This window comes from Astatotilapia calliptera, chromosome 2, assembly GCF_900246225.1.
Source record: "Astatotilapia calliptera chromosome 2, fAstCal1.2, whole genome shotgun sequence".
Taxonomy (NCBI): Eukaryota; Metazoa; Chordata; class Actinopteri; order Cichliformes; family Cichlidae; genus Astatotilapia; species Astatotilapia calliptera.
Window position 1 is genome coordinate 33,168,891 of NC_039303.1, and position 12,078 is coordinate 33,180,968.

At 41.2% G+C, this 12,078-nt stretch overlaps 1 protein-coding gene across 6 annotated transcripts in view; it reads left to right on the top strand.

Annotated features, from left to right (window-relative positions):
- The window catches only part of mbnl3 (muscleblind-like splicing regulator 3), a 31,823-nt gene that overhangs the window by 11,745 nt on the left and 8,000 nt on the right, over positions 1 to 12,078 (top strand). For all 6 annotated transcript variants that reach the window (XM_026143999.1, XM_026143972.1, XM_026143980.1 and 3 more), the window contains 4 exons: positions 6,844 to 7,008; positions 7,430 to 7,633; positions 7,727 to 7,966; positions 10,450 to 10,603. In XM_026143999.1, the coding sequence (XP_025999784.1) occupies positions 6,844 to 7,008; positions 7,430 to 7,633; positions 7,727 to 7,966; positions 10,450 to 10,603 (763 nt within the window). The remainder of the gene's footprint in view (positions 1 to 6,843; positions 7,009 to 7,429; positions 7,634 to 7,726; positions 7,967 to 10,449; positions 10,604 to 12,078) is intronic.

Sequence of the window (12,078 nt, forward strand, 5' to 3'; positions counted from 1 at the left end):
GGTTGTACTGCTCCAGCATCTCTGCCGCTGCTTTCCTCACCCCCTCTCGCTCCTCTACCACAGAATCACAACACTAGCGCTGCTCGCACGCTGTGTAAAAACAGTCTGAAACGTGGTGCATTTTAGAGGAGTTACATCTCTCAATGGCCAATTATGCTAAAATCCAGAATACACTGTTGCTCCACTCGTGCGCGTGCATTCGTGTTGATCTATGCATGTTTGTCCACCAGCTTTGCCTCAGTGAAAAAGTGAGACTCGGACAAGGGGCTTTCTGTCTGAGTGCAGCTGCTGTCTCCTCGTTTATTGAGTTAGAATTTATTATTCAGCCATTTTTCTGTGTTATGTCCTCCAGAGAAGGGGGGAGTTGGAGAGGAGAGAGAGCGAAAGAGAGAGGGGGCCTAGCAACAGCACAGGAGTGCATACCCATTGGATAGTTTGATCTTCCTGAGTGGCACGGCTGTTTTTAGCACCGAGCAACAGCCTGGCCCTGTACTGGTCTCACTGACAGGAAGAAGAGGCTGTTTGAAGCTCCAGGGTCACGTTGATAGTCTGAGAGAGAGCTGAAGCTGGTGACGAAGGTCAGATCAGATGGTTTTAACATGCAGTGCCGCCACAGAGTGTGAAACCATCTTTTCTATGCCAGTGTTTCTGTCGTTGTTGTTCGGGATTGTGCTCAGCTGACAGTTGTTGCTTTCAGTCGACTGACTAGAAAAAACAAGGAAGCGTCACGCACTGTCCCAGGCAGAGCCACTCTACAGCATCGCTCCTTCCTCCTGCTCCCCGCCCACCCCTCCCTCCTTTGTTAATTTCATTTCTAATGGCTTCCCTCCTCATCATCCCTCCCATATCTGGCATCTCCATGCCGGCCCAAGCCGACCGCTGTCATTCTCTGTTGCTCCTCCATTAGCTCTGTCTGGTTGGTCTGAACCCACCGCCTAGTTCTTTTTACCTTGTTAACTGAAGTGCTGCTGTCATCTCAAATGATTAATGTAGGCACTGCATCTACCCACCATGCTACTTTTCAACCTAAAGATGATTCAATAGCAGTGTCACCTTTGAATGACATCATCGAAGGACTGCAGCTAACAACATTTTATGCGATTTAGATTTAGGAACTAATCTTTGTGGTCAACTAACCTAATGTGAAGCGCATGAAAATCTCCAAGTTTAAAAGCCAAATTCTTCTTTGAAATCGATTTTTTTTGTCCAAAAAAACCAACAATACCCCAAAATATTTGGGTGCTGCTAACACCCTTTTTATGTGTCTGAGCCAAGGTTCATGGTTCAATCAGACCCAATATAAAAGATGGACATTACCTCCTGATCTGAAAAGCAAAGCCAGTAAGGAAATTTCTTAAACTGACATTAAACTTTTTGACGGCCACCAGGTGGCCATATATATGGTTGAACAGTTCTGGGAAAATGGCCTTATTTCCCGAGGATTTCATGGGCTCAGCCACTCATTTCAGGCCACACTGAATAAAATATTAATTTCATTTTGTAAATTTTGGTCATTCTAAATTTCACAAAGGAGGATTATCCAGGTATCCTAATCAGTTAATAAGTTGTCAATCACGAGTGTGGTTTCACTTCACTGTTATGAATTTGGATTGTAGGACTGGTGAGGACTGAGGCAGGATAACAGGAGGCAGACCAAAAGCCATTTGTTTAAGCTGATATACCAAAATCGAAATCAATGGTGAATACGCAGGAAAATTAAGAGTCACCAGGACATAGACTAAGGAGAAGGACCGGACTATTTATATACATGAGATAATAAGGGAAGTACACAACTCATAAACAAAGTAGCAAAGTCAAAAAGTCATGCAGGAGTACACAATGGTGACTGCAAAGGAAGATCAACAGACAGCAAGACAAAGACTAAAGTAAAGGATTGGACTATTCATACACTTGAGGTAACAAGAGAGCTGAATGAAAGAGGGTAACAACACAAGAGTGATCACACAGGTGAAGACAATCAACAACAATGGGTCAGGAGGGGAAGTTAAACTAAAAGTTTAACACAGGAAAGAGATGATCACCAAAGTAAAACAGAAAATGAATAACAGCGAAACAGGGAAATGCCAACACTGAAACACCGAGGGGACTAATAAAATATCATAAATACAAACTACAAAACTAGAATTAAAATATCACCAGAAGTGTTTCCTTACAATCCGAAGGAATGACTGAAAATTAAAGTTTAGCAATAAACAAAATAAAGAATGAAAAAACCCTGGAATGATCAAACTGAGAGTACCTCCAAAAACAAACAAGGATCCTAAACTTAAAAATTACTCAAAACCCTGAGACCAGCTGAAAAGACCGGCCCGGGGGGTAACGACATTCGTGGTAGATATGTCCAGCTGTTTCTATTCTTTCATTTGCATGATGTTAGTGAGAACTTACACAACAAAGTAAGTAAAAACGTAAGACCAGGCCCTCATCGCATCAATGTTACCAAATACCACTGTGAATGCTACACTGATATTCTAAACAGTTGGATTTGCCAACATAATCTAATAACGATGTCATAGTTATATCAGTAAAATGCATAGTATTTATGTTTGATATTAATGCAGAAAAGTCTCCATGTACTCTGGTTATTCTGCAGTTACAGAGCAGTATTATTGCAGTCTTACCAGACTTAGCAAGAAACGCAATGTTGGCATTACATATGTGTTTGTATCACTGCGATATCCCTAATATTGTTATGTTGGGCCACATGAGGGACAGCTCCTCCTATCTGGTGTTCTAACCTGCTTTATGAAGAGCAGCCAATCAGAAGATGGATTATGTTGAACTGGCAACCAATGCAAAGGCCACTCTAGCTGAGTCCAAGAATAAAAAAAGTGGTGGAAATGAGCGTAACAGGTCGTCTTTAACTGAAAGAAAGCACCAGTTGTGTTTCATGTTAATATTGTTTACAGTGCAGTTCTGTCATTGTGTGCCACAGAGTAGAGCTGCGCTGTGATCTTTTTTTTATCGACGTACTAGCTCTCTCTTCTCTCTGCGCATCAGCAGCACACTACTGTACAAACAGGGACTTTCTCTGTGTTGTGTAGTGTGTTGCCATGGCTACCAAAAGGAGATTCCTGACCTAGTACTCTCCTCAGCACCGCTATTCATTGGCCTCTTTCTCTAACCCAGATGTCACAGCTTTCATAAAGGTTTTGTATCAAAGTTTTCTTTATTTCTTTGTGTTTCTGTCTGGATCGTGCAATGCATAACGTCAATGCACCATTAGATTCATTAATAGATACTTTTCTTTCCCTCTCAGTTGGAGCAGGCATGCTGTGCTCATGGGACTCTCTCTTCATTACAGTCTCATCCCTAAACACACAGCTCGCTGACGCAAAGCTTGCTCCGGTGTAGGCGAGAGTGTTTTTATATGCCTGTGTACCATCATGACCGGTTTTCAGGCGGCTGCGTTGCTGTGTGCTCTCGTGCTTTTTTGTCTGCTGTGTGAGGTTGTGTGAGTGGATGCTGGTGAAGAGACACTGCGGCTTCCCCCTATTTTTATAGAGTTATCCTGCTGCTAACACCCTTTTTATGTGCCCTCATCTCAGCATGTTATCCATCACAATCAGAGCCTCTGCACCATGACGTCAGCTTGTCTTCAGATTGTATTATTGTCCTCTGCTTTAGTGCTCTTGGTTTGCTCGTGATCACCTAATGCGAGGGACTTTCTGTGGGTGTGGTTTGATGACAGAGCATGTTGCCGAGGCTCAGCGGAGGTAGTTTAGCGGGTTAACGACTCATCTGCAGGAGCAGACAGATGCTGTCAGCCCAGGGGTTTAATGAAGACTGCAGTTTCTCCTCTGAGTGTGCGTTGACCTGCAGTGTTCCTGCAGCACCATCTTCACCTTCCCCACAGTCTGCCAGGGAGCAAGGACACTGCTTTAACGGCATTCTGGGCCAAATTGATTGCTTTTAGATAAATGGATCCAAATCTGATTTAGAGTTTGTCAAAAAGCCAGAAATGACAAGTAAAAAGGAGCATGAAGAATGACTTCTGATCAAAACGGGTTTTGGCCACAGCTGCTGATGCAGGATAAGATTCGCTGGTAATTTATGACTTTAATTTTTCCCACTTTTCTGAGATGATAAATTCAAAATATCCACGTATTGTGCAGTAATGAGATTATCCTCAGTTGCATCTGTAAATCCATGGCATTGATTACAGAGTGTAGCTAGAACCAGCTGAGTTGTAGTCTCATTAGATGATCAGATTTAAAAAAAAAGAACTGGAGCTGGCATTTCGGTGTCCTGCGATGTTTATCCAATTTAATAATCTTTTAATTTCTATTCCATGATAATGCAGAGCTGTGTGATATTTGGAAATGTTTGTTTTAATATAAAGCCCCTGAAATTTTCATTTCTGTTGATTAGAAATGGCACATTAAAGAAGAAAAGTTGTGAAAATATCCAATCACACTCTGAAAATTATGGATAAAAAGCCAGTTGTGACATCATTGTAGTATTGTAAAGAAATGAATTGAGTTTCATTCATTTATGTTTCCTTAATGACTGACTTCAAAGATTCTTTCTAGAGGCATCACAAGCAATACCACATTGCGCATCTAAATTTGGACAATTAGCATAAAAGATTATAATGTGTGAAGCACATTTACAGATATATAATGTTTAACATAAAGGTCAAGAGTGGATTAGTGGTAAATCAGAGCTGTAGTCATTTTAAATAACTATATTATAATTTTATAATTATTAATACTTTTGGAAATTATATTAATTCTTTGTTTTTCTACACTATATTTTACACTATGTATTTATAGTTTATTGTGGTTTTATATATGTTGATTTATGTTATGAATGTTGTAAAATGTGAATGTAAAAGCCCAACAAGGGACAAGGGTCGTGAATTAGCAACAGTTATAAACCCATCGTGCAGCACATTGGTTTCATGTGCCGTAGTGGAACTACGTTAAACTGCATTTTAATTAAATAAATAGAATTAGAATTAACCCAATATAAAGCCTTTTTAAGTTTACTTAAAGCTAAATCAACTTAGATGAAGAAGATCAATCAAAGTGCTTGTCAGATTTTAGATCATTCAGATCAGCTTATCAATTGTAAATGCTTGTTTTAAAGCAATGCATTATTTGACTTATTTACTCCTTATACAAAGCAATCTGTTAAAGTACCACTGCAGCAGTTTCAGTGAAAACCAGTGCAAAGAGTACTGGATGGTGATTCTGCACAGGAAAACAGGCTGCTTTTTCTTTATGTGCTGGCTGATCTTTGCTTTTGTAACCTACACTGCTTCTGGTGATGGCACAGGCTTGGCAAAAGCAACCCTCCCGGTAACAGTTTCTGTCCCTGGTAGGTTTGTGCCTTTTCAGGTGCTGTGGTCAGGTGTACTTGGTTTAAATCTATACACAGTGTTCTTTTTGACTGGCAGTTCGTGGTTGATTTACAATAACATGGTTCACAACATCGCTGGAAACATTGTTACCTTGAAAGAATTTTTTCATTTCTCTCACTTTAAAAATGGTATTTTCACTTCCCTTTGTTCTTATTACTAAAAGACTGATATAAAACAACTCTCTCTTCTCTACAGACCTACATTGCTAGAAACCCCAAAGTGAACGTCCAGGTGACGTTCAATAAACTCACCCAGCAAATTTTGCAGCTATTTTCTTAACCAAGGCTAGAATTCAAGAATAGGAAATCAGTTACAAATAAAGATGCTTATTACATAAGCTCACGTACTGATGGATGTATCTCTGTGTTCAGTAGATTATCGTATCTATGATTTTTCTTTTTTTAAACATTTTTTTAATATATTATTAGAAAGAAAAGAAAAATCACAAACAGAAATTAATAATTAGTAAGGACTGGTTCCCAACTTTACTTTATAAATCTAGTCTGCATATATGAATTATAGGCCTATGTACAGTTAACTCATAGTTGAAATGCTTCTTGAAGATATCATGATTCTTTGCAGACCAGCTTTTTTTTGGCTGATGCTGTTCTGTATCAATTCATCTGTTATATCAAAGCCACTTTCGGCTGCTTCCTTGTCACAAGAGCTCACCACAGCAGGTAGCTCCACATGTTTGATTTGGCAGATTTTTACGCCGGATACCCTTCCTGGCACAACCCCCGGGGGACTCATATCTCTTTCCCTCTGTTATGTCAAAATGTACAAATTTGGCTTGTGAGTTTATTTTTTCCAGTAATGACTGCTTTTGCTTTTTCACTCATGCACTGCAATGTTTTTCCCTTATTTCAGAAAATAGGTTATTTTATTTTATTTTTGAGCTGATATCTTCCCGATGGAGATACTGACTCTATCATAGAGGACGGTGAGAGTTAAGCATGTGTTATCAGCCTCCAGCTTTATCGCTTGTCACTTTAGTTTATTTTTCTGCTGTGGAAAAATCCAAAGCTGGCTCAAATACAACACCTGTCGTTTCACATTGCCTCAAAAAATGACTTAATGACAAAATGAAATGATTATATCCTGAGAAATTAAAAAAAAACCCACCTTTGAATATTCGTCAGAACTCTTTTACAAAGCAGTTGCATTTTTCTCATGAATTATGCAGCAGAAGCTCTTCTGGGGCTTCATTAGTACTTCATTCACCAAAATTTATAAGGCATAGTCATTAGGACTCCTCTGAAAGCACACTAGATCCTTGATGTTTAGTGTAACAAATTACACTTGATTATATGGATGACTCCTCTGCTAAACTTGAATCGGTTGCTCTGATAAGAGGTGATTTTTATTTATTTAATTATTTTTTGAGTGAGAGTGAGTTTTTGTTGCCTGCTTAAAGCTTCTATGCTCATCCTTCCTGTCTCCGCTCTCCTCTTCAGGGGCGTTGCACACGCGAGAACTGCAAATACCTGCACCCACCTCCGCACCTGAAAACCCAGCTGGAAATCAATGGGAGGAACAACCTGATCCAGCAGAAGGCCGCGGCAGCCATGTTGGCTCAGCAGATGCAGTTCATGCTGCCTGGAACACAACTGCAGCCCATAGTGAGCAGCCCATCCTAAACTATGACTCTACAGTAATGCAGTCAACAAAACACCGTGCCGTGTGCAAGATGTGCGCTAAACAGACAACAAGGAGTAGAATAATATTTCACTCTATCAATGCTGGTTATTTCTGTCCTCTTACATACATGAAAGAGGGAATAAAAAGAGCCTTTTTGTTTTTAAAAAGTGTTTGAAAGCCAAAGTTTCTTACTGTACAAGGAAAAATTTGCAGAATCTCAAGTGACATTGAAAGTCTTTTATGTATTCTGCCTGCTCAGCTTTTTTTTCATGCTTGTAGAAGTTGTTTAGGCAGCTGCATTGTTCTTATTCCTGTAAAAAGCAGTGCTGGCAGTCAAGCACTTCAAGCCTCCTATTGAAAGCTCTGCCATAAATTGTCTCTTTCTTGTTCTCTTTCTTTCAGACAACATTCCCAGTGACACCCTCTCTGGCAACGAGTCCCAGCATGGCATTCAGTCCATATCTGAGCCACATGGGCCCAGCGATGGGTTTGATGCCTGAGCTGCTGCCCAGCACTCCCCTGCTCGTCCCCGGGAGTCCTACCGGTCTGGCAGCCATGGGAAATGGCACCTCCGCACAAAAACATGTGCGCACAGACAAGCTGGAGGTATGCAGCCAGCGTGCAGTTGTTGTGTTTCTATGTTTTGTGGAAAAACGCTGAAAGGTGATTGTTGATCGGTGCTCCCACCTGCCCCGCCAGGTTTGCAGAGAATTCCAGCGCGGGAACTGCACGCGAGGTGAGAACGACTGCCGCTACGCTCACCCCCTGGAGGCGGGCATGGTGGACTGCAACGAGAACTCGGTCATTGTCTGCATGGACTATATTAAAGGCCGCTGCAGCCGAGACAAGTGCAAGTACTTCCACCCTCCAGCTCACCTGCAGGCCAGAATCAAGGCTGCACAGCACCAAGCCGGTCAAAACACCCCGTCCTCAGGCTTGGTGAGTCGTCCTCGACACTGTGTCTCTGTACTTTTTAACAAAAATAAGCATTAAAATATTCTCATGTTTTTCAGAAGAAAAACATGCGTGTAAGCCAACTGTAAAGCAAGCCAACCTCTGCCATACAGCTAAATCCATAATTTGTTGGACAGTTTTTGTTTTGTTGCTCTGTTTAATTAATAGCACTGCTGGGTTGAATCAAGATGTAATTGAAGTTTGGACTTTCAGCTTTCATTTCTAGGGGTTTTACAAAAAAATTGCATCAGCTCTTTGAGAATTACAGTTTTCAGCTTTGCCACCTCCATGCTGGCCTCCTGTCTTTTTGTCAGTGCCATCGTCTCCAAACCAAAGATCATATCCGGTCTCACTATCATCTCGTAAACCTCCCTTTTCACTGTTGCTGCCACAAATCACCCTGACACTCATCTCCACCCACTCCACTCTGCCTGCACTCTCTTCTTCACATCTTTTGTTTGCTGCTTTGGATGGTTAACCCCAGGTATTTAAACTCATCCACATTCACTACCTCTGCTCCTGGCAGCTTTATCTATTCCCCCCACAAAATAAAACTTCTAGAACTTTGCAGACTTTTTTGGGCCTTTTTGTTCTTTAGTGTAACCAGTGGTTTGCATTCTCTCAAGTTCATGACTTTGTTAAATGTTGGGAAGCTGTTTTTCTTAATCGTGGAAATCGTTCTGTTATCATTTGGTGTTGCTGAGCTGGCCACTGTATTCCTTCTTTTTAAGAATGGATCAGGTTGTTGATTTTTCCAGTTTTTTTCTACGTCTCTTTGGGTCTTATATTTAAAATTAAAGTGAAGTTTTTTATGAAGTAACAAGGAAACAGGCCTCACCTGCTGATGACTGGGCTGGATTGGTACCAATCTGTTGTGGTCGAGAGAACTGAGCATAAAAACGTAGCTGTGGATTTACCAGTCTGTCTATGTTCCTGCACTCACCTGTGGTCACCTATGGTCACGAGCTCTGGGTAGGGACTAGACGAATGAGGTCAGAGATACAAGTGTCGGAAATGAGTTTCCTTTTGAAGGATGACTGGGCTCTCCTTTAGAGATAAGATAAAGAGCTGAGTCATTCAAGATGATCTCAGAGTAGAAGTGTTGCTCCTCCACCTCGAAAGGAGTCAGTTGAGGAGGTTTGGGTATCTGACTAGGATGCCTCCTTTTGAATGATTTAATGTCCTACCAGAAGGAGGCCCGGGGCAGACCGAGGACCCGCTGGAGATATTACATATCTCGGCTGGCTTGGGAAAGACTTAGTGTCCCCCTGGATGAGCTGGAAGTGTTGCCTAGGGTAATGGAAGTCCAGGTTTGTCTGTTTAGACTCCTACCCCCGTGACGTGAACCCAGATAAGCAGTATAAAATGGATGGATGGTATCTGATCTTCAATCACATCTCGATTGTTTGATTTAAAATCGACTGTAGTTGTTTATACAAAACTACAAATTATAGACCCAACTGTATCTGCTGTTTAACAGCATTTCACAAAATAGTTTGTTATTCTATGTTATTCTCTTGATTTGTGTTCCTGAAGCTACAATTTTCAGTTTATCAGGTTCTTGAAGATTATTTGAGTACAACAGTTGCTGCTTCTTCTAAAGCTTCCCTGCCAAAGATTCTTGACAGCATATGTGCTCCACACACAAAACACTTATCACTGAAATTAGTGTCCAAGTTGCAGTAAAAAACAGGACAATTCATGTCACGTCAAGTCCAGGCTGTATTACCAGCAGCAGATTTTCCTTTCCAGTGCTATATTGTTCAATGATACAATGTAAGATCATAATATCCTGCTTCAGATAGGATGATCTGGTCTAAACGGTTTGTTTTTTAGCACATTAACTGCTTCTATCGTATCGTTCACTATTTTGAGTGAAGCTGCCTGTAATGACTAACGCCATCGATGTGAGTAATCTATAGTTACTGAAAGAAGATACAAATCATTAAAGTGAAAGAACTTAGAAAGATCATTTCTAGGTAATTTGGTTTTGGTTTTAGCTTGTAACATTGTTTTAACTTCAGTAAAGAAGGGGATTGCTGCTGTGTTACTTCTGTAGATCAGGTGGGGTCATTCAAACATACTCCTGCTTCAGCCACATCCCACATTAATGGCCTGTGTGTTAAGGTTTTATACCTATATATCCTGGTTATCTTCCATAGCATTTTGATGGTTCAGCACCGGCCCCATTAGAAGATGAAATGATAGAAGCCCCATTTTGCTCTTGGCCTGACCTCTGGGCTGTCCTTACATCACTTCAGTTAATCTTAGATACTGCAGTGCCCTCTTGTGGTGGTAAAAAGCATCCATGTAATCTTAATGGTAAAGTTTATATTCACCCTGAGATGACACCAGATTAATCTACTTTTGTTTTTTTTGTTCCAGGGAGAGTGTTTTCTGTACACCCATCACTACCTGTGTTGAAAGATAACCACTGCTTTCATTCATATCCTTCTCTTCATGGCCAGGGTCTGCCCCCGGGGGCCATGCAGCCGCTACCAAAGAGGCCTGTCTTAGAGAAGAGCAACGGAGCTGCTGCCACCGTCTTCAATCCCAGCATGTTCCACTACCAGCAAGCCCTGGCTAACATGCAGCTCCAGCAACCAGCCTTTATCCCCACTGGTGAGTCTCTGGAAACCTTAGCAACACCAGTAGGAGGTCCCTTGAATTCATACACCCTCAAACCTTGAATCCAAGAAGTGGCCTGTGCACACAAACACAAAGGTGGAGAACTGTAGGACGAAGAAGTTGCTGTGTCTGTTCAGGGCTTCTGTGCTGTGTGACGCTTCTCTTCTGTTCCACTGTCTGTTGTGTTGCTTGATTCGGATTCACTCTTGCTTGGCTTGTGATGAGGCCATAGAGTCAGAGGACACAGCTTAAAGAGACAAACACATTAAAGGCCTAAACCACAAAGCCGGATTAGGTTTTTAGCAAGGTTCAGGTTTAACTTAGAGTTTTGAGTCACAAAGGTGGTTCATTAGTCACTATGGCAGCTAAAGCTGCAAACCTAACCTGCACGTAGGAAACAACCGCCTAGTCACTAACCAATTCTCAGGAAAATGCCATCATCAGTCCTGGAAAAACAGGTGGACCTTAATATCCAGGTAGGAGAAGGTCGTGCTTTAGAGAAATATAGATCCTTAAGAGCAACGTTAATGCTCATTTTTATCTAGCAAGCAGTTTTAAAGCCATTTTATTTATTTTCATTTGTTCTGCAAGGCTTAAAATCATGTCTGATCCTAAAACTGAACACTTAATACTCGTTATTACTGACTGTTCATAAAATCTGCACACCTACTGGTTTCAATTCAGTTTTTTAATTGTTCTGTCCTTGCTCTCAGACGGTTTTACACAGCCGGGGCTGCAGCTCAAAGAATAAGGTTACAAGTGTCTTGTGCAGATTTCTGAATATGTCAGATCCTATTGAGCCTTAATGATTGAGCTTTGATAATGACAAGTCAGTTAACCTAAACATTTTCTATTGTAGCATTTTTTCCAGTCTTTTGTAGCTTTGTCTTCCTTTGTAAAATCAGCTGTTCTGCTGCCATGTTTGTGATTGGTCAGATGCTGCCAACACCACCTCTTTCATGTGAACGGCTCCAAGATAGATTGAGGACACCCCGGGTTTACTGGTGGAGTTGATAATCACCTTCAGCTTGACTGCTGATTGTTACGTTCTCCAGGAAGTCTGGAGGGAATGCGGGGAAGTAAAAATAAAAGTGTCTGCACCAAGGAAGCAAATTTGGCACTAAAATAAAGGTTTTTAATTACAATTAAACTGAGACGACAAAGCTACTATCACCAACTAAACAGGGAAGCATAGCAAAACCTAGACGTTTGACCAATAGGATAGTACATGTGCACATACACACTTGGCATGCAGTTTTTATTCCTCGATACTTGAATGCCATTTTCTTCACTACAGCATTTAGAGATTTGAGGTGTTTGCACTTTTACTTTACCAGCAGCTTGCATCAGTGTGTTTTTGTGCACCGGTACACATTGTGCACTAACTCCATGCTGCTTGCTTGTGCTACCTGCTCTAACCTGAACCTGTGGGCACACCTTTGTCTGCTCTCTCGTCTTAACTTTCGCTG